Source organism: Sinohyriopsis cumingii, chromosome 14 (assembly GCF_028554795.1).
Source record: "Sinohyriopsis cumingii isolate HCF-2022 chromosome 14, ASM2855479v2, whole genome shotgun sequence".
NCBI lineage: Eukaryota > Metazoa > Mollusca > Bivalvia > Unionida > Unionidae > Sinohyriopsis > Sinohyriopsis cumingii.
The window spans coordinates 41123726-41148197 of NC_142974.1; the positions used below are offsets into that span (position 1 = coordinate 41123726).

The 24472-nt window shown below is 33.5% G+C and overlaps 1 protein-coding gene across 1 annotated transcript in view; it reads left to right on the top strand.

The window, feature by feature from the left end:
- The first annotated feature begins 3886 nt into the window (after window positions 1-3886).
- LOC149783623 (uncharacterized) overlaps window positions 3887-24472 on the top strand; it is a 51338-nt gene continuing 30752 nt past the window's right edge. The window contains exons 1-4 of the mRNA XM_089932875.1: window positions 3887-4018; window positions 10835-11042; window positions 13013-13113; window positions 16360-16565. Coding sequence (XP_089789001.1) covers window positions 3917-4018; window positions 10835-11042; window positions 13013-13113; window positions 16360-16565 — 617 coding nt within the window. The 5' untranslated portion in view covers window positions 3887-3916. The remainder of the gene's footprint in view (window positions 4019-10834; window positions 11043-13012; window positions 13114-16359; window positions 16566-24472) is intronic.

Sequence of the window (24472 nt, forward strand, 5' to 3'; positions counted from 1 at the left end):
GTTGAATTGATTTACTATTAGTATCATCGCTTATTCCGCATATATATATATATATATATATATATATATATATATATATATATATATATATATATATATATATATCCAGTAAAACTATTTCAGAAAATATATTGTCTTTTGCAATAGTCTATATTAATGAGCTTGCGAAGTGTGCCATCTATTGGCCCCTAAACGTAACAAAAAGGTCACTCATTTAATCGCCAACTATGTACCTAAAGCCTTTCATATATTAGAAATTATATTGCAAATATCTCTTATCCTAACATCAGGACAATTCAGTACTTAGACGAGGAAGATTAGATGTCAAAACATTTACTTTCGGTGCATTAGGAAATCCTACTTAAAGCTTTAAATTCCAATTACTCAGGATGTGTATGGTCACAAAATTAGGGATCCACCATTTAGTTTTTCATTGCGAGTGTTTTCGGAGTATTAATAGGGGACTAATTGACCTCAAAGAGGTATCCGGTGTTAAATAAAGAAAAACGTTTATAACGGGAAATTTACAGGCCGCCATCATTAAAAGTACATTTATAGCAATGTAACAATACGTGCAACTGTAATTGATTGCACGTTGTATAAAATGTATACATTGTTAGATGTTGTTAACCTCACGTGGGACCCTATGACCTTTAACGTGAATTTAACATTGGGGCTACAGTATTAGAAGTCGCTGGTGTCAAATTGGCAGCACGCCGTGTATAGTGACAAATACTTAGTTACCTACTATCTCTCAACCCATACTATTCTACACAGTAGTGACCAATATCCCAAACTTTCCATCCAACACACCGATGCGTCGTGACCTACACACAGCCATTCAGCCATATACTATCCAGTACCCTGTAAACTATACTATAAACATTTCTGTTACCCTATTTAACACATGACTGAGATTGTTTCGTCGTCCGTTACTTCTGGGATTCTATTTTCAAGTGGGAGACGTCAAGCCTAGGAATTTCGTTTGAGCATGAATAACGTTCTCCTTTATTTTACCTGAAGATAAATTTCTTTCCTTCAAATAACTGAATGGATATAATGTTAATTTTTATTTTCTTTGATATCAGAGCAAAAATGTTTTTGTCAGGCTACGTGTTAGCGAGAATGTTTTCTCCCCCCCACCCCCATCCCTACCCCTACCGCACCCCCATCCCCACCCCGCCCCACCCCTACCCCTACCCCGCCTCCAACCCTACCACACCCACATCCCTACATATACCTCGCCCCATCCCTACCCGGCCCCCATCCCTACCCCGACGAATAAATGTTTGGTCTCTAAAGGAAGCAATCCCCAGAAAGTTTGTTTTGCGTTTCAACAGCATGCATTTGTATCCCGATTAATTATGTATGTGCTTTAAGGATTGTTACTAAAAATGTCATGTATATAACTGGAACATTGAGTACTTTGTGAAATATGCAAAAGTGAATAATTTCAACCCCGATTTTGCACAATTGGCTCTTGTTTTTGTATGTATGCGAGTATTAATTTGAGCCTGCCGCATATTTATTATTATTATTATTATTATTATTATTGCAAATAAATTTCATCTATACCTAAAGAGTACCATTTCCATCCAAAATAATTCCTTCATGGTATTTTCCTGATGATCAATACTCTATACTCAATGTTCACAAAATGTACAATATAATTTTTCAAATAAACTTCCTCCTGCATCTGGTTTTCTGCTTTTATTTAAATTTGTGTTTGCTGTTGAGATTTTTACATTTGCTTTTGATCACTTTGTTTTTAAACTGGCTAATGACAAAAAAAAAATCTTAGCGAACTTCTTTACATACCAAAATTTTAGCGAACTTCTTTACATACCAAAATGTTTCTGATTTGCTGTTGATAACTTGGCCATGTGCACGAAACCATGGCGCTTTGAATAGCACGATACGCATCCAAGCCCTAACGTGCGTGTTGACAGTTTTGTGAGCGACAGAAGAGGTGAGAGGTGTAAGGTAAAGTTGTTTATATTTGCGACATGCACAATGTAGAGAAGGTTGGCATACCTCTATGTTACATTTCATGCACTATGGTTGAAATGTCTTTGGACATTGTACTTAAGAAAATTGTAATAACCAAAAGAACTCTTCCCATGTGCTACAAAATCTTTAATTAGTCTAAAGTTCACCATCTGTAGTAGTTATTAAAATATAGAAAAGTAATATTGCCAGACTAGACAATGTCAATGAAACTGCAATGATGTTGTTGTTGTAGGGTTTAACTCGGGTGGCCGAGTGTTCTAAAGCGCTCACCGTTACTGATCACTACCGTCTCACCTCTGTCTGCGTGGGTTCGAGAATCGTGCTCGGCCAATGTGGGTACGCGAGCAAGCTTGCCAATAGCTTCTCGTGGCTCGGTGGTTCTTTCCGGTTTTTTCCGAGTTCTTTCTCGACCATTTATACTGGCCGCCATGTATAGCCTATCTTAAACCCTACAACAACAACAACAACAAAAGCAACACGAATGACCAAGCGGAGCTAGCTTTTTTGGATAGGTGCACATCTAAAGTAAAGCCAACATATATACTTTATAGCCCATGTTACACCCGTCAATTATGCACCAAAATAATAGGAATTAAAAGTTCTTTGAACAATATCAAAGATATGAAAGGTCATTTTTAAGTAGTCAATATAACCAATCAGGAAAACCGAAGAAATTATATTTCTTAAAAAATTTAACTCTATGTTAAATATGAAACTTTAAAGCGCCATATTAAGACAAAATTGAAAACGTGTGCACTTATTTATTATTTTCATATTATCATGTACAATGTTCTTAACAAAATCGTAAATTAACATTGATGTTCTGCAAGTAATGTAGCTAAATATGTTTTTCTTTTTCCTCATGCTTACACAGTAGGCCTTGTGACATTGTGTGTGTAATAACCTTAATTATGGGGAAGTTAGTAGCCTTAGAAAACAGGCGTGAAGGCAACTTAAATTTAACACTGTTGCATGAAGTGAAAGGAATATATAGTGAAAATGTTTATTTTCACTGATTTGCAATAACATTAAGAAATAAATGATGACAAATTAGCTTTCTTCTTTTTTCTACTATTAGAACAGTAAGGACTCATTTTAAGCTTTGACGTTCGTCGTCCATGGATCTCATCTGTTCCATCCCTTTTCAAACAGTAAACTGTACTTGTGACATCTGTGGGACTTTACTACTAATAAATACGGTCTTGTGCGTAAAATCATTTAAAATGACTATTTTGATGCGTGCGACTTAAATGTTCCAGCTATACAATCAAAATTAAATCATACGATGATAATAATACATGTGATGTCTTTGTGGTGGTGGTCTATATATTATGAAATTTTAAGAGAGTATCAGGTGAAAGGTTAAGTCGTTTTCATTTGCTATATGCACAATGTAGAGACTGTTGGACCACTTCTGTGTTACTTTTATGTACCATGGCTCCAATTTTTTGGTTATTGTGCTTGTGAAAATTGTACATGATCATCTAACCACACAGCCAGCCAAAATGACTCTAAATTCCATTTTGTAAAAATAAGTAAGCGGAACAAGCAGTTTTTTGTTAAGTGCACAACTGAAGTAAGGCCACACTGTACTATATAACCCATGTCACATCCATCAATCATTCACCAAAATAAATAGAAGTTGAAGCTATTTAACAATGCCTATGATATACAAGAAGTTTTTAAATAGCAGTGTAAAAAATTTGGAAAACTGGGAAATTATTTGTTCTTCAAAGATCCAACCTTATGCAAAATACGAAATTGTGGAGCGCCATCCCAGCCCTGATGGCAGTAGGGCATGCATTGCATGCATGACCTGATTAGTGCTCAGTGTACTGTGATCTTTTTGTCGACTCAAATCAATTACTAGTGTGTCAAATCAAGAGCAAGAAGACATTAAACAAAGATGGGAAACAACTTATCAGATTCAGATTTGGATTTTCCTGAATTTAACCTTGGGGAGTTTATGTTGAAAAAATGTTCAAGTTTTAAAGATACAGTAGCACTGGTAAGTCCTCCTACAAACTATTATCGATTTGTCTCTCCAGCCATTGTACGTTGAGAATACATATTTGATGCAGCCTTTTGGCATACGAATTCTTCCTCGCTGAGATGCAGGAAGCATCAACATTGATAATAATGCAAAACTCTGTTATCAAACCCCGCGAAACAATATTCTCTCTTTACTAAAAGTAAAACGTATTCAGTATAGTTTTCCTTAGGAAATTCAATACCATCAGGGCATCATATCCCGCTAAGAATTTCCTGGCCCTTACCGATCAGTGATATTATTTCTTTTTGGCTTCGAGTCTCGGGTTCGACGTATGTGCATATGCGATCAAGCTTACCAGTAGCTTCCCGTTGATAGGTGGTTCTTACCAGGTTTACCCTGGTATTCCCTCCACAAGCTATACCGGCCACTACCTACATCCAATTTTGCGCTGAGATATGGAGCTAACCCCAAAACAATAACGTTTCCACCGATCCCAGTGTTAGCGTTATGATTTCTCTTAAAGTTTAGTGCAATTCTGATGGATCCTGATATTTATGACTTCACATCAGCCTCTGTATTCTATATGATCATGACGTACGTACACTGATATTTATGACTTCACCGCAACCTCTGTATTCCATGTGATCATGATGTACGTACAGTTGTATTTATGACTTCATCTCAGCCTCTGTATTCTGTATGATCATGATGTACGTACAGTTATATTTCGCTTCACATCAACCTCTGTATTCTAAATGATCATGACGTACGTACATTGATATTTATGACTTCACATCAGCCTCTGTATTCCATGTGATCATGATGTACGTACAGTGATATTCATGACTTCACATCAGCCTCTGTATTCCATGTGATCATGATGTACGTACAGTTGTATTAATGACTTCACATCAGCCTCTGTATTCTATCTGATCATGACGTAAGTACACTGATATTTATGACTTCACATCAGCCTCTGTATTCCATGTGATCATGATGTACGTACAGTGATATTCATGACTTCACATCAGCCTCTGTATTCCATGTGGTCATGATGTACGTACAGTTGTATCTATGACTTCACATCAGCCTCTGTATTCTATATGATCATGATGTACGTACACTGATATTTATGACTTCACATCAGCCTCTGTATTCCATATGGTCATGATGTACGTGCAGTTGTATTTATGACTTCATCTCAGCCTCTGTATTCTCTATGATCATGATGTACGTACAGTTGTATTTATGACTTCATCTCAGCCTCTGTATTCTATATGATCATGATGTACGTACAGTTGTATTTATGACTTTATCTCAGCCTCTGTATTCTATATGATCATGACGTACGTACAGTGATATTTATGACTTCATCTTAACCTCTGTATTGTATATGATCATGACGTACGTACAGTTGTATTTATGACTTCATCTCAGCCTCTGTATTCTATATGATCATGATGTACGTACACTGATATTTATGACTTCACATCAGCCTCTGAATTCCATATGATCATGATGTACGTACAGTTGTATTTATGACTTCATCTCAGCCTCTGTATTCTCTATGATCATGATGTACGTACAGTGATATTTATGACTTCATCTCAGCCTCTGTATTCTATATGATCATGATGTACGTACAGTTGTATTTATGACTTTATCTCAGCCTCTGTATTCTATATGATCATGACGTACGTACAGTGATATTTATGACTTCATCTCAGCCTCTGTATTCTATATGATCATGACGTACGTACAGTTGTATTTATGACTTCATCTCAGCCTCTGTATTCTATATGATCATGACGTACGTACAGTTGTATTTATGACTTCACCGCAGCCTTTGTATTATATGTGATCATGATGTACGTACAGTTGTATTTTACTTCACATCAACCTCTGTATTCTATATGATCATGACGTACATACACTGATATTTATGACTTCACATCAGCCTCTGTATTCCATGTGATCATGATGTACGTACAGTGATATTCATGACTTCACATCAACCTCTGTATTCCATGTGATCATGATGTACGTACAGTTGTATTTATGACTTCACATCAGCCTCTGTATTCTATCTGATCATGACGTAAGTACACTGATATTTATGACTTCACATCAGCTTCAGTATTCCATGTGATCATGATGTACGTACAGTGATATTCAAGACTTCACATCAGCCTCTGTATTCTATATGATCATGACGTACGTACAGTTGTATTTATGACTTCATCTCAGCCTCTGTATTCTATCTGATCATGACGTAAGTACACTGATATTTATGACTTCACATCAGCTTCAGTATTCCATGTGATCATGATGTACGTACAGTGATATTCAAGACTTCACATCAGCCTCTGTATTCTATATGATCATGATGTACGTGCAGTTGTATTTATGATTTCAAATCAGCCTCTGTATTCTATATGATCATGACGTACGTACAGTGATATTTATGACTTCATCTTAACCTCTGTATTCTATATGATCATGACGTACGTACAGTTGTATTTATGACTTCATCTCAGCCTCTGTATTCTGTATGATCATGATGTACATACAGTTGTATTTTTGATTTCACATCAGCCTCTTTATTCTATCTGATCATGATGTACGTACAGTTTTATTTATTTCTTCACCTCAGTCTCTGTATTCTATATGATTATGACGTACGTACACTAATATTTATTACTTCACCGCAGCCTCTGTATTCCATGTGATCATGATGTACGTACAGTGATATTTATGACTTCACATCAGCCTCTGTATTCTATATTATCATGATGTACGTACAGTTGTATATAGGACTTCACATCAGCCTCTGTATTCAATATGATCATGATGTACGTACAGTGATATTCAAGACTTCACATCAGCCTCTGTATTCTATATGATCATGATGTACGTGCAGTTGTATTTATGATTTTAAATCAGCCTCTGTATTCTATATGATCATGACGTACGTACAGTGATATTTATGACTTCATCTTAACCTCTGTATTCTATATGATCATGACGTACGTACAGTTGTATTTATGACTTCGTCTCAGCCTCTGTATTCTGTATGATCATGATGCACATACAGTTGTATTTTTGATTTCACATCAGCCTCTTTATTCTATCTGATCATGATGTACGTACAGTTTTATTTATTTCTTCACCTCAGTCTCTGTATTCTATATGATTATGACGTACGTACACTAATATTTATTACTTCACCGCAGCCTCTGTATTCCATGTGATCATGATGTACGTACAGTGATATTTATGACTTCACATCAGCCTCTGTATTGTATATGATCGTGATGTACGTACAGTTGTATATAGGATTTCACATCAGCCTCTGTATTCAATATGATCATGATGTACGTACAGTGATATTTATGACTTCATCTTAACCTCTGTATTCTATATGATCATGACGTATGTACAGTTGTATTCATGACTTCATCTCAGCCTCTGTATTATGTATGATCATGATGTACATACAGTTATATTTCACTTCACATCAACCTCTGTATTCTATATGATCATGATGTACGTACACTGATATTTATGACTTCACATCAGCTTCTTTATTCTATCTGAACATGATGTACGTACAGTTTTATTTATTTCTTCACATCAGTCTCTGTATTCTATATGATCATGACGTACGTACACTGATATTTATTATTTCACCGCAGCCTCTGTATTTCATGTGATCATGATGTACGTACAGTGATATTTATGACTTCACATCAGCCTCTGTATTCTATATTATCATGATGTACGTACAGTGATATTTATGACTTCACATCAGCCTCTGTATTGTATATGATCATGATGGATGTACGTACAGTTATATTTCACTTCACATCAACCTCTGTATTCTATATGATCATGACGTATGTACACTGATATTTATGACTTCACATCAGCCTCTGTATTCCAAGTGATCATGATGTACGTACAGTGATATTTATGACTTCACATCAGCCTCTGTATTCCATGTGGTCATGATGTACGTACAGTTTTATTTATGACTTCATATCAACCTCTGTATTCTATATGATCATGACGTACGTACAGTGATATTTATGGCTTCACATCAGCCTCTGTATTCTATATTATCATGATGCACGTACAGTGATATTTATGACTTCACATCAGCCTCTGTATTCCATGTGATCATGATGTACGTACAGTGATATTTATTTCTTCACATCAGCCTCTGTATTCTATATGATCATGACGTACGTACACTGATATGTATGACTTCACCGCAACCTCTGTATTCCGTGTGATCATGATGCACGTACAGTTATATTTAATACTTCACATCAGTCCTGTATTCTATATGATCATGATGTACGTACAGTGATAATTATGACTTCACATCAGCCTCTGTATTGTATATGATCATGATGTACACTTATGTTAATGACTTTACATCAGCCTCTTTATTTTATGAGTTTAAAGTATGTTTCCTGATATGCATGACTTCAAACCAGTGTTTGTGTAGTCTGTATGAACCTGAAGTACGTGCACTTATATGCAGGAGTTACTCATTCTTTTTTAGTCTAAGACACGACTAAAAACTGCCACACCGCAGACAAAGTAATTATATGACTAAATTTGTTAAAAGTATGCGTTAAAATCATAAATCACACACATGTTGTATATGGAAATACTGATTCAATATTCGCATCGAACACCTGATCTAGCATGTTAGATTACATGCATTAAGCTTAAAACTGTTACGGATCGGGGTTGATAATATATACTGACTATGGTCCATCTAAAACAGCTTACGATATATATATGTGGTGAAGACGGATTGATCTAAGTCTGTAGTGTATGTGCATTGATGTATATTTGTAGTGAATACGCATTGATGTGTGTCTGTAGTGATGATGTTGTTGTAAGAGGGTTTAACGCCATTTTTCAGCACACGATAGGCTATGCATGGCGGCCAGTATTAATGGTGGAGGACGAACCCGGGAAAACCCCGGAAAGAACCACCGACCCACGAGAAGCTACTGGCAAGCTTTCTCACATACCCACATAGGCTGAATCCGAGGCTCGAACCCATGCAGACAGAGGTGAGCTGGCAGTGATCCGTAACGGGGCCCCTGTCTGTAGTGAATTTGCGTTGATGTGTATTTGTAGTGAATATGCATTGATGTGTATCTGTAGTGAATGTGCATTGATGTGTATTTGTAGAGAATGTACATTGATGTGTGTCTGTATTGAATATGCATTGATGTGTATCTGTAGTGAATATGCATCGATGTGTATCTGTAGTGAATATGCATTGATATGTATATGTAGTGAATATGCATTGAAGTGTGTCTGTAGTGAATATACATTTATGTGTATATGTAGTGAATATGCATTGAAGTGTGTCTGTAGTGAATATACATTGATGTGTATATGTAGTGAATATGCATTGAAGTGTGTCTGTAGTGAATATGCATTGATGTGTGTCTGTAGTGAATATGCATTGATGTGTGTCTGTATTGAATATGCATTAATGTGTATATGTAGAGAATATGCATTGGTGTGTACCTGTAGAAAATACGCATTGATATGCATCAGTAGTGAATGTGAATTGATGTGTTTCTGTAGAGAATATGCATTGATGTATATCTGTAGTGAATATGCATTGATTTGTGTCTGTATTGAATATGCATTAATGTGTATATGTAGAAAATACGCATTGATATGCATCAGTAGTGAATGTGAATTGATGTGTTTCTGTAGAGAATATGCCTTGATGTATGTCTGTAGTGAATATGCATTGATGTATATCTGTAGTGAATATGTATTGATTTGTTTTAGTAGTGAATATGGATTTATGTGTATCTGTACTGAATATGCATTGCTGTGTCTGTATTGAATATGCATTGATGTGTACCTGAAGAAAATACACATTGATGTGTATCAGTAGTGAATATGTATTGATGTGTATATGTAGAGAATGCATTGATGTGCATCTGTACTGAATGTGCATTGGTGTGTACCTGAAGTGCAAGTGCACTGATGTGTGTCTGTAGTGAATATACATTAATGTGTATCTGTACTGAATGTGCATTGATGTGTATATGTGCTGAATGTGCATTGATGTGTATATGTACTGAATGTGCATTGATGTGTGTCTGTATTGAATATGCATTGATGCGTCTCTAGTGAATGTGCATTGATGTGTGTCTGTATTGAATATGCATTGATGTGTATATGTAGAGAATATGCATTGATGTGTACCTGTACGGAATGTGAAGTGATGTGTTCCTGAAGTGGAAGTGGAAGTGCATTGATGTGCATCTGTACTGAATGTGTGCTGATGTGAACCTGAAGTGGAAGTGCATTCATGTGTATCTGTAGTGAATGTGCATTTATGTGTACCTGTAGTGAATGTGCATTGATGTGTATCTGTAAGGAATGTGCATTGATGTGTATCTGTAGTGAATGTGCATTGACGTGTACCTGTACTGAATGTGCATTGATGTGTACCTGTACTGAATGTGCATTGATGTGTATCTCTACTGAATGTGCATTGAATTGTATCTGTAGTGAATGTACATTGATGTGTGTTTTTTGTGAATGATTATGTCTGTAGTGAATATGCATTTACATGTCTGTAGTGAGTGTGTATTTTCACTTATTGCTCTGTTTAAATAATGTTCAACAGTTCTGGACCATCATAACATTAAGCATCAAGAGAGATTAAACATGCGTAATTTGTAAAGGTTAATGTATATTCACTGTGCGTATTCATGACTGTACAGTTAAGTCGTTCCGTTACTGAATGTGATTTATCGGATAAATTTGTACTTTCAGATTGATGCCTCCTCAGATAGGAAGCTGAAATACAAAGAGCTGTCTAACTGCATCAAAAAGTTTGCGGCAGCGTTACTTTTGCTCGGATTAGAAAAAGGTGACGTCGTTGCAACCATCATGTCGAACAACATTGACTACCCTGTCATATACTACAGTGTGGTTCTAATTGGTGGAATATTTCAACCTTTGAGTCCATTGTATACCGCAGGTAAGAGAGACTTTTGCAAAATGAGGATTTCATTTTTCGTTATTGGCAAGCAAATTTTCCAAAACAGAATATTGTCTAAAGAAAGATATTGTATTTCTTAGTGAAAAGAAAACTTTCTCCTGATGAAATTTCTACCAAAGTAGATATATGAAATTCAGAACTACAAACTTGATGAGCGTTCAATTTTCAGTCTCAGAAAAGGATAAAAGGACCATCGAAGACTTAGGATTTCCATACTTAAAAAAGTAAAGTTCTCACATGGAACAAAGGTAAAGTCAATCCGGGTTCGGTTGAGATGAATATTATGTAAAACTGATGCTTCCCAACAAGTCATCGTCCTAAATTAAGCTCATAATACTGTACTTTCTTGCACATAAATTATCAATCTACCTTATTACTACAAATCACTACGTTTATGTTATTAATTTAAGTTTGCTTTTTTTCCAATCTTAAAATGATTCGATCTTTGTCCTTTTGCATTTCCTTTTATTGTCTGTATGCAGATAAGTTAGTTCACTTTGTCATTATTGTCACGATATGAAAGCTGATTTGTAAACGCTCTTCACAACGACCTCATCTTTTATTATTTAGGTTTGGTGCGGGTTTAAATATTAGGATGGTGGTGATGATGCATGGAAATGCTAAGCATAGGAATGTGGGATTCATGACTGATGCATGCTAAGCATAGGAATGGGGGATTCATGACTGATGCATGCTAAGCATAGGAATGGGGGATTCATGACTAATGCATGCTAAGCATAGGAATGGCGGATTCATGACTGATGAATGGTAAGCATAGGAATGGGGGATTCATGACTGATGAATGCTAAGCATAGGAATGGGGGATCCATGACTGATGCATGCTAAGCATAGGAATGGGGGATTCATCACTGGTGTATGCTAAGCATAGGAATGTGGGATTCATGACTGATGCATGCTAAGCATAGGAATGGGGGATTCATGACTGATGCATGCTAAGCATAGGAATGGGGGATTCATCACTGATGTATGCTAAGCATAGGAATGTGGGATTCATGACTGATGCATGCTAAGCATAGGAATGGGGGATTCATGGCTGATGCATGCTAAGCATAGGAATGGGGGATTCATGACTGATGCATGCTAAGGATGGGAATGGGGAGAGGGGACTCATAACTGAGGACGGTTGGGCTTGGGAGTGGGCGATTCAGGACTAAGAAATGTTGGATCCATAGCTAAAAAATGTTTGGGATGGGAGTGGGGGATTCGTGACTTAGAACGCATTAAGACAATCCTGATTTGCTGCAGACTTCTACTATAACTTTCAAGGCTAAAATTAAACATGGAAATGACTTTTCTGACATTGGTTGCGTTTTCATGTTCGTTTCTCGCTGCTGTTGTTGCTTTTATCTTTCTGTGTGTACCTGGGGGTGGGATGCGTGATGCGTGAACATTTAGATTCGTGCTTATGGGACCTTGCTTCAAAACTGTCCAAGATGCAGGCATAAAAAGTGAAAAGTGTATCACAAAATCAGCTTTTATCCTAAAAGAAAAATAAGAAATTTCTCCACAAGGGTCCTTTGATCTGGTGTTTTTACTTTTTTTAAATTTTAAATGACCTACTTCTTGAACTTACTGACTATGATAGCTGTGTGGATCCTGCACGGCGAAGTAGACCTGTCATAGCATTGTGGATCCTGCACGGCGAATTATACATGTGCTAGTATTGTGGATCCGCACACGAACTTTGATTTTATATTTAATATTTTGCCTGCACTTTTACACAAACTTTACGTAAAAGAGTCCTACAACAAAAGACATCAGAGTGCATGTCCAATTCATCATCATGGTCTGTGATTCATTCTCTCTCTCTCTCTCTCTCTCTCTCTCTCTCTCTCTCTCTCTCTCTCTCTCTCTCTCTCTCTCTCTGACACAGACACACACACATAGTTGGATGTATGACATTTTTAAAGATTGTCTAATACTTTTAGACCAGGTGGCCAGCATGATGAAAGAATGTAATACCACATACGCCATAGTAGATGAGGAGGCCTTCAAGAAGATCAAATCTTTTCGTGACGAAAGCAAGCTGGTGAGTTATCCCTGACTGGCTATGATTCTGTCCCACTACTTTGTAGGTTAGAATCGTAACTGGTGGAATGATCATTCGATGTTTTCCCACTGGTCCATTATTTCGAACATTTTGTTGAAAATGCCCCCAAAAGGGTTACTTAGGCAGTTCATTTTGTCATCGCTTTTTGTTGCACATGTTTGGAAGATTTATAGAATATTTTTATAGATTTTATATACTAGTATTCAATGTGTGTCTTCTGTCCCGTGTTTTGAGGACATTTCTTCAAACTTTTCAATAAGACCATTATGAAAACTCAGCATTTTTATTTAATATTATGCAAACTTAAAAATATTACTACTGGCCAGTTATTTAGATAATATTCTGATCTTTCATTGCTCCAAATATCTTGAGAGAACTTGAAATTTGTTGTTGGCCATTGTCTCCATGGTCTTAACCCAAGTAACAGAAAAGAGCGAAAACCAACAAGTTTTGTAAATTTCAGCAAATAATTTTTTTTCCGAGAATACAAAGTGACTATGTAAAAACAACATGCAATAGTGTGAATGAAAATCCTGAATAGTACTAAACGTTTTTACAAAAGTCAACATATATAAAGTTCTAATTAAAAACCAGTGGTGTTCTAAATAGGTTCTATTATTAATGTGTTGATGTGCTTTTGTCTCGAATATGCCGATGTGCCAGTGGAATAGATTGTGGCGATGTGCTGAGTCTTTTGATGTATGACAATAATTTGACCTAAAAATATTCTTGACTGAATTCACTATAATTCCAAAGTAATGTTTCTGCCCAAGAATTGCACTGATAAGCACTTTGTATTTGTAGTTAATAATAATTTGAATAAACAATTCCACCCAAATGAATAAAATGAACACAACAATAAGACTGACTGTTCTTCAAGATGTTAAAGCAAGAATGAGTAATTTTTCAAGTACACAACATTATATGAAAGGCTGACGCACAAACAGAACAAGGATAAGGGTCAAAGGTTCATTTACATAACATTCTAAGCTGTCAACAGGATAAAGTATGTTATTAACATTATAGTAAAGAGCACGGCAAACATCAGATAGACCAGGTTTCTTCATGGGATAAGTACAATGTCCTAGACTCATATTAAGATTAACCTGTTTACCTCTATTGATAATGATCTGAATATTTAATCCGAAAATATAGAAAAAATAGCTATGTATTATGTTGTTTGCAAAATGAATGTTCCTAGTCAGGTATACAGTGAACTTGATTTTGGACTAAGACCAGTAACAAAGCACAGATATACATAGCATATAATCATTAAGAAACGCCAGCAAATAATAAAAATACATTTACATAACACCGTACAAAAACGCGCATGGATAATATTGTACATATGGTTGAATCTGTGATGGTGATGATAACGAAGATGACCACTAAACGATACCTTGATGAAGCGATGACGGTGATACCACACAGTGATATCTTGCTGACGTAATAACGATGATACTATAAAACCCATACTTCGGTGACATAATAGCGATGAGGACCACAAGCCATACTTAGATGAATTAAAGACAAAACCAGAAAACAATTACCTGGTGACATAAAGACGATGATACCATAAAACTCATACCCATGTGTCGTAATGACGATATTCCCACATAACCCATTCTTAGGTCACGTAATGACGATGATACCACAAAACCATATATTGGTGACGTAATGACGATGATACCACAAAACACATACTTAGATGACGTAATGACGATGGTACCACAAAACACATTCTTAGGTAGCGTAATGAAGATGATACCAAAAAACCATATCTTGATTACGTAATGATACGTTCTTCTTTCTGTCTAAATAATTTCGACTGAAATAGAACTGTGATACTACAAAACACATGCACAGATGACGTAAATAGATTATCTCGAACTAGTAACGGTATAATATTGAATTTATGAAATGAGTTGAATAATGTCCAGCTGTTGCGAGCCTTGGCGACTTTCATAAATTTAGTTTTAAATCATTACCCATTTGAGATTCTTTTTATCACATAGTTCTATTTCAGTAGAAATTATTTAGAAGAATGAATCATTTTGTTCATTCTGACAGACGCTGTACCTTGCATTTGTTGTGCGTAAAAAATAGTCCCAAACAAAGTTGAAACAGTAAAAGCATATTATACATTTTTGATAACAACAAATAAAAGAATAGCGTCCATTAAAATAGAGACAACATTTTGCAAAAGACAAAACATTTGGCAACACAAAATGTCCAATGCATGTGATGTCATATTGTTTGATACGGTGCACAGTACTGGTCCGAGTTGGCCTTCACAATACAATGACAGTGTTTAGATTGAAATTCTAAATCACAACTAAACATTTTACATTCTTGCGATATTATTATGAAATGAAGATTGCTGGATTCATGAATACACATATTTATTGTAATGTATTTGTGACCGGATATTTGCAGTAGTTTTTTTGGGGAACATTAGATTGTACAAAAGACGTATACAAATCTCTTCTTGAGTCGGACTTGCATCCCATATTTACTGCGTAAATATGCTGTGGTTGCATAACGTTCAGTCAGTTGGGGAGACTGGTTTATGTCCACGTTTTTCTGTGAACAAAGGTGAGTTTATTTACTTCAGTAAGTTCACATCTAAACCAAGCTTGTATATGGGGTGGTTTCCATGCTACAGATATACTGCCCATCCATCCTCACTGCAAATGATAATGCAAAATCCATACATCATTGAAATAATGACGATGATACCACAAAACGCATGTCTCAGTGACGTAATGATGATAATAATCACAAAACGAATACTGAATGACGTAATGAATATAATAATCATTATATCGAAATAAACAGAAAGGTAGCTTCACGTGAGAAATCCCAAACTTTCAGAAGCGTCTACTTCAAATTTTGCTTTTAAACGCCTCTCTTTGTCCACTTTATCCCATACAGAAAGAATAATAAAATCGTGGACATAAGTGTACATAAATAAGAAAACTGGTGGTCAAACGTGGCAGTTAGACGGGTTATCTAGTAGATAATCATACATTCACTTACTTCCTTACCTAGATATATTCCTACACACAGACGGACAAAAGGAAGTCGATATGTAACTAGGTATACGGGTAGGATAACAGATGGTATATAGGTTGGAGGAGGACAGACGTAGTGAAGCTTCATTTTTCTTCCATACAGTTTTATCGTTTATTCTTTTATTTATTATTTTATTGCTTTATTTTTCAGAAGGTTATTACCTATGGCCATTTAAAATCAGGTTGTCCTTCATTCGAATCATTGCTGGATAGGGAGGAAAGGATCTCTAAACCGGTCGAACTGGATCTTCAGGTTACCCCAGCCGTGCTTTTGTGCTCCAGTGGAACATCGGGGCTGCCAAAGGCTGTTCAACTTTCCCATTTTAATGTCCTTGCCTGCATTCATCAGATGAAAAAGTAATGACCAAATTTATTTTACTTCAATTGGTTGTCTCCTCTGCTTTAACAATAGCCCTATATTGACGCTGCATTCAAGTGAAGGCATCGTCGTCATTAAGAATATGTGTATAAATGTATTAGAGGCTTAATGTTCCGTACATGTTCTTAAACAATTGCACTTCCATGATGGCGGAATACATAATTTGTACCGGTTATAGATAGTTAATGAGAAAAGTTTTGTCTGGTTTCTTGATTTACGGGACTGAAGCACTAGCCATATTAACCGCTACGGAATGACCTGATGGTAGGATTCAAACTCGTACGTCATTGAATTTAATACAGCGCCAACGCGATTCTTAATAAAATAGGGATGATAAAATCATGCAAGCTATATTTGTCTCAACACCTTACTACAATTATTCATTATAGTTTATAAGTAAATTATTTATAATGGCTTTAATATATTAATAGTCTATATATAAATTATTTATAATGACTGTAGTATACGGATAGTCTAGACATGAATTATTTATAATGACTGAAGTATACGGATAGTCTAGACATGAATTATTTATAATGACTGAAGTATACGGATAGTCTAGACATGAATTATTTATAATGACTGTAGTATACGGATAGTCTAGACATGAATTATTTATAATGACTGTAATATACTGATAAACTAGACATGAATTATTTATAATGACTGAAGTATACGGATAGTCTAGACATGAATTATTTATAATGACTGTAGTATACTGATAAACTAGACATGAATTATTTATAATGACTGAAGTATACGGATAGTCTAGACATGAATTATTTATAATGACTGAAGTATACGGATAGTCTAGACATGAATTATTTATAATGACTGTAGTATACTGATAAACTAGACATGAATTATTTATAATGACTGAAGTATACGGATAGTCTAGACATGAATTATTTATAATGACTGAAGTATACGGATAGTCTAGACATGAATTATTTATAATGACTGAAGTATACGGATAGTCTAGACATGAATTATTTATAATGACTGAAGTATACGGATAGTCTAGACATGAATTATTTATAATGACTGAAGTATACGGATAGTCTAGACAAGAATTATTTATAATGACTGTAGTACACGGATAGTCTAGACATGAATTATTTATAATGACTGTAGTATACGGATAGTCTAGACATGAATTATTTATAATGACTGTAATATACTGATAAACTAGACATGAATTATTTATAATGACTGAAGTATACGGATAGTCTAGACATGAATTATTTATAATGACTGAAGTATACGGATAGTCTAGACATGAATTATTTATAATGACTGAAGTATACGGATAGTCTAGACATGAATTATTTATAATGACTGAAGTATACGGATAGTCTAGACAAGAATTATTTATAATGACTGTAGTACACGGATAGTCTAGACATGAATTATTTATAATGACTGTAGTATACGGATAGTCTAGACATGAATTATTTATAATGACTGTAATATACTGATAAACTAGACATGAATTATTTATAATGACTGAAGTATACGGATAGTCTAGACATGAATTATTTATAATGACTGAAGTATACGGATAGTCTAGACATGAATTATTTATAATGACTGAAGTATACGGATAGTCTAGACATGAATTATATATAATGACTGAAGTATACGGATAGTCTAGACATGAATTATTTATAATGACTGAAGTATACGGATAGTCTAGACATGAATTATTTATAATGACTGTAATATACTGATAAACTAGACATGAATTATTTATAATGACTGAAGTATACGGATAGTCTAGACATGAATTATTTATAATGACTGTAATATACTGATAAACTAGACATGAATTATTTATAATGACTGAAGTATACGGATAGTCTATACATTAATTATTTTAATGACTGTAGATGTGATTTTTATCGTAGCTTTAACAATTTTTCAGTCATATCGCTACGATGTCTGCAATGCGGCAGCTTATAGTGATGTCTAGCACTGAGGCATCATGCCGCAGACATGTAGCACAATGTCCCACCCAGTCACATTATACTGACACCAGGTCGACCAGTCCTAACACTAACCTGGCAATGCTGAGCGCCAAGCGAGGCAGCTCTTAGCACCATTTCTGTAAGCCTTTGGTATGACTCGGCCGGGGATCGAACCTACAACCTCCCGCATCCGAGGCCGACGCTCTAACCACTACGCCACCAGAGCGGTAATGGCTGTAGATACAAATCCCCAATACACGAACTATTTATAATGGCTGTGGTATACGGATAGTCTAGACGTGAATTGTTTCTAATGGCTGTAGTATACGGAATGTCTATACTATTATTAGTAATGATTACAATATCCAAGTTGTCTTTGCACTATTTTTGCTAAGGCTGTAGTCTAAAATCATAGTCTATACATGAATTATTGTAATTGTGTGTAATTGCTGTAACACCAATTGTAATATATGCATAATATATCGGCGATAACTGTAATATACGATTAGTTTATACGGGAATTGTTGCAAATATGCAGTGGACAATTACCGTCTCAGCATTCTTTATTTGTAATTTCTGTAACATACAACGTGTCTGTATATATGTTAATTATAAGAGCTGTAATATACAACGAGCCTATACGTGTGGTGTTATAATGGTTGTAACATACAATGAGTCTATACATGAATTTTTACTGTTGTAGTATACATATAGTCTCTACGTGAATAATCAGTAATGCCCATATTATATGATTACAGTCTATCCATGAATTATATGTTAAAGCTATAATGTACGAGTTATTAACATAACTTTAATACGCAAAATTACAGTCATATCTGAATCAATAGTAATGACTGTAAGAAACAGCTACAGTCTATACCTGAATTAATAGTAATAACTGTAAGAAACAGTTACAGTCTATACATGAATTAATAGTAATGACTGTTAAAATAACAATTAGTCTATATCTGAATCAACAGTAATGACTAAGAAACAATTACTCTGTATCTAAATTAACAGTAATAACTGTAAGAAACAGTTAGTCTATATATGAATTAACAGTAATAGCTGTAAGAAACAACTATAGTCTACCTGAATTAACAATAATAACTGTAAGAACCAGTTACACACTATATCTGAATTAATAGTAATGACTAAGAAACAATTACACTCTGTACCTAAATTAATAGTAATAACTGTAAGAAACAGTCTATATATGAATTAGCAGTAATAGCTGTAAGAAACAATTACAGCCTGTATCTACATTAATAATAATAAATGTAAGAAACAAATTACAGTCTACATGAATTAACAGTAATAACTATAAGAAACAGTTACAGTCTACATCTAAATCAATAGTAATGACTGTAAAAAGAACAATTACAGTCTATATGTGAATTAACAGTAATGACTGTAAGAAACAGTTAGTCTAAACATGAAATTATTGGAATGACTGTAAAAATAATAAATACAGTCTATATCTGAAATAATAGTAATGACAGTAAGAAACAGTTAGTCTATATCTGAATTAACAGTAATGACTAAGAAACAATTACAGTCTGTACATGAATTATTAGCAATGTCTGTAAGAAACAATTAGTCTGTACAAGAATTAATAGTAATGTCTGTAAGAAACAATTGCAGTCTGTACAAGAATTAATAGTAATGACTGTAAGAAACAATTACAATCTATATCTGAATTAATAGTAATGTCTGTAAGAAACAATTACAGTCTGTACATGAATTAATAGTAATGTCTGTAAAAAACAATTGCAGTCTGTACAAGAATTAATAGTAATGTCTGTAAGAAACAATTAGTCTATACAAGAATTAATAGTAATGACTGTAAGAAACAATTACAGTCAATATCTGAATTAATAGTAATGTCTGTATGAAACAATTACAGCCTGTACATGAATTAATAGTAATGTCTGTAAGAAACAATTAGTCTGTACATAAATTAATAGTAATGTCTGTAAGAAACAATTACACTCTATATCTGAATTAATAGTAATGACTGTAAGAAACAATTGCAGTCTATAACATGAATTATAAGTAATGTATGTAAGAAACAATTACAGTCTATACATGAAGAATTAATAGTAATGACTGTAGGAAACAATTACAGTTTGTACATGAATTATTAGTAATGTCTGTAAGAAACAATTAGTCTATACAAGAATTAATAGTAATGACTGTAAGAAACAATTACAGTCAATATCTGAATTAATAGTAATGTCTGTATGAAACAATTACAGTCTGTACATGAATTAATAGTAATGTCTGTAAGAAACAATTACAGTCTGTACATGAATTAATAGTAATGTCTGTAAGAAACAATTAGTCTATACAAGAATTAATAGTAATGACTGTAAGAAACAATTACAGTCAATATCTGAATTAATAGTAATGTCTGTAAGAAACAATTACAGTCTGTACGTGAATTAATAGCAATGTCTGTAAGAAACAATTAGTCTATACAAGAATTAATAGTAATGACAGTAAGAAACAATTACAGTTTGTACAAGAATTAATAGTAATGACTGTAAGAAACAATTACAGTCAATATCTGAATTAATAGTAATGTCTGTAAGAAACAATTACAGTCTGTATATGAATTAATAGTAATGTCTGTAAGAAACAGTTACAGTCTGTACATGAATTAATAGTAATGTCTGTAAGAAACAATTACAGTCTATATATGAATTAATAGTAATGACTGTAAGAAACAATTACAGTCTGTACATGAATTGATAGTAATGACTGTAAGAAACAATTACAGTCTGTACATGAATTAATAGTAATGACTGTAAGAAACAGTTACAGTCTATATATGAATTAATAGTAATGCCTGTAAGAAACAATTACAGTCTATATATGAATTAATAGTAATGACTGTAAGAAACAATCACAGTCTGTACATGAATTGATAGTAATGACTGTAAGAAACAATTACAGTCTGTACATGAATTAATAGTAATGTCTGTAAGAAAAAATTACAGTCTATATCTGAATTAATAGCAATGTCTGTAAAAAAACAATTGCAGTCTATATATGAATTAATAGTAATGACTGTAAGAAACAATTACAGTCTGTACATGAATTGATAGTAATGTCTGTAAGAAACAACTACAGTCTGTACATAAATTAATAGTACTTTCTGTAAGAAACAATTACAGTCTATATCTGAATTAATAGTAATGACTGTAAGGAACAATTACAGTCTATACATGAATTATTAGTAATGTCTGTAAGAAACAATTACAGTCTGTACATAAATCAATAGTAATTTCTGTAAGAAACAATTACAGTCTGTACATGAATTGATAGTAATGTCTGTAAGAAACAATTACAGTCTGTACATAAATTAATAGTAATGTCTGTAAGAAACAATTACAGTCAATATCTGAATTAATAGTAATGTCTGTATGAAACAATTACAGTCTGTACATGAATTAATAGTAATGTCTGTAAGAAACAGTTAGTCTTTGCAAGAATTAATGGTAATGTCTGTAAGAAACAATTACAGTCTGTACATGAATTAATAGTAATGTCTGTAAGAAACAATTACAGTCTGTACATGAATTAATAGTAATGTCTGTAAGAAACAATTACAGTCAATATCTGAATTAATAGTAATGTCTGTATGAAACAATTACAGTCTGTACATGAATTAATAGTAATGTCTGTAAGAAACAATTAGTCTATACAAGAATCAATAGTAATGACTGTAAGAAACAATTACAGTCTGTATCTGAATTAACAGTAGTGTCTGTATGAAACAATTACAGTCTGTACATGAATTAATAATAACGTCTGTAAGAAACAATTAGTCTATACAAGAATTAATAGTAATGACTGTAAGAAACAATTACAGTCAATATCTGAATTAATAGTAATGTCTGTATGAAACAATTACAGCCTGTACATGAATTAATAGTAATGTCTGTAAGAAACAATTAGTCTGTACATAAATTAATAGTAATGTCTGTAAGAAACAATTACACTCTATATCTGAATTAATAGTAATGACTGTAAGAAACAATTGCAGTCTATAACATGAATTATAAGTAATGTATGTAAGAAACAATTACAGTCTATACATGAAGAATTAATAGTAATGACTGTAGGAAACAATTACAGTTTGTACATGAATTATTAGTAATGTCTGTAAGAAACAATTAGTCTATACAAGAATTAATAGTAATGACTGTAAGAAACAATTACAGTCAATATCTGAATTAATAGTAATGTCTGTATGAAACAATTACAGTCTGTACATGAATTAATAGTAATGTCTGTAAGAAACAATTACAGTCTGTACATGAATTAATAGTAATGTCTGTAAGAAACAATTAGTCTATACAAGAATTAATAGTAATGACTGTAAGAAACAATTACAGTCAATATCTGAATTAATAGTAATGTCTGTAAGAAACAATTACAGTCTGTACGTGAATTAATAGCAATGTCTGTAAGAAACAATTAGTCTATACAAGAATTAATAGTAATGACAGTAAGAAACAATTACAGTTTGTACAAGAATTAATAGTAATGACTGTAAGAAACAATTACAGTCAATATCTGAATTAATAGTAATGTCTGTAAGAAACAATTACAGTCTGTATATGAATTAATAGTAATGTCTGTAAGAAACAGTTACAGTCTGTACATGAATTAATAGTAATGTCTGTAAGAAACAATTACAGTCTATATATGAATTAATAGTAATGACTGTAAGAAACAATTACAGTCTGTACATGAATTGATAGTAATGACTGTAAGAAACAATTACAGTCTGTACATGAATTAATAGTAATGACTGTAAGAAACAGTTACAGTCTATATATGAATTAATAGTAATGCCTGTAAGAAACAATTACAGTCTATATATGAATTAATAGTAATGACTGTAAGAAACAATCACAGTCTGTACATGAATTGATAGTAATGACTGTAAGAAACAATTACAGTCTGTACATGAATTAATAGTAATGTCTGTAAGAAAAAATTACAGTCTATATCTGAATTAATAGCAATGTCTGTAAAAAAACAATTGCAGTCTATATATGAATTAATAGTAATGACTGTAAGAAACAATTACAGTCTGTACATGAATTGATAGTAATGTCTGTAAGAAACAACTACAGTCTGTACATAAATTAATAGTACTTTCTGTAAGAAACAATTACAGTCTATATCTGAATTAATAGTAATGACTGTAAGGAACAATTACAGTCTATACATGAATTATTAGTAATGTCTGTAAGAAACAATTACAGTCTGTACATAAATCAATAGTAATTTCTGTAAGAAACAATTACAGTCTGTACATGAATTGATAGTAATGTCTGTAAGAAACAATTACAGTCTGTACATAAATTAATAGTAATGTCTGTAAGAAACAATTACAGTCAATATCTGAATTAATAGTAATGTCTGTATGAAACAATTACAGTCTGTACATGAATTAATAGTAATGTCTGTAAGAAACAGTTAGTCTTTGCAAGAATTAATGGTAATGTCTGTAAGAAACAATTACAGTCTGTACATGAATTAATAGTAATGTCTGTAAGAAACAATTACAGTCTGTACATGAATTAATAGTAATGTCTGTAAGAAACAATTACAGTCAATATCTGAATTAATAGTAATGTCTGTATGAAACAATTACAGTCTGTACATGAATTAATAGTAATGTCTGTAAGAAACAATTAGTCTATACAAGAATCAATAGTAATGACTGTAAGAAACAATTACAGTCTGTATCTGAATTAACAGTAGTGTCTGTATGAAACAATTACAGTCTGTACATGAATTAATAATAACGTCTGTAAGAAACAATTAGTCTATACAAGAATTAATAGTAATGACTGTAAGAAACAATTACAGTCAATATCTGAATTAATAGTAATGTC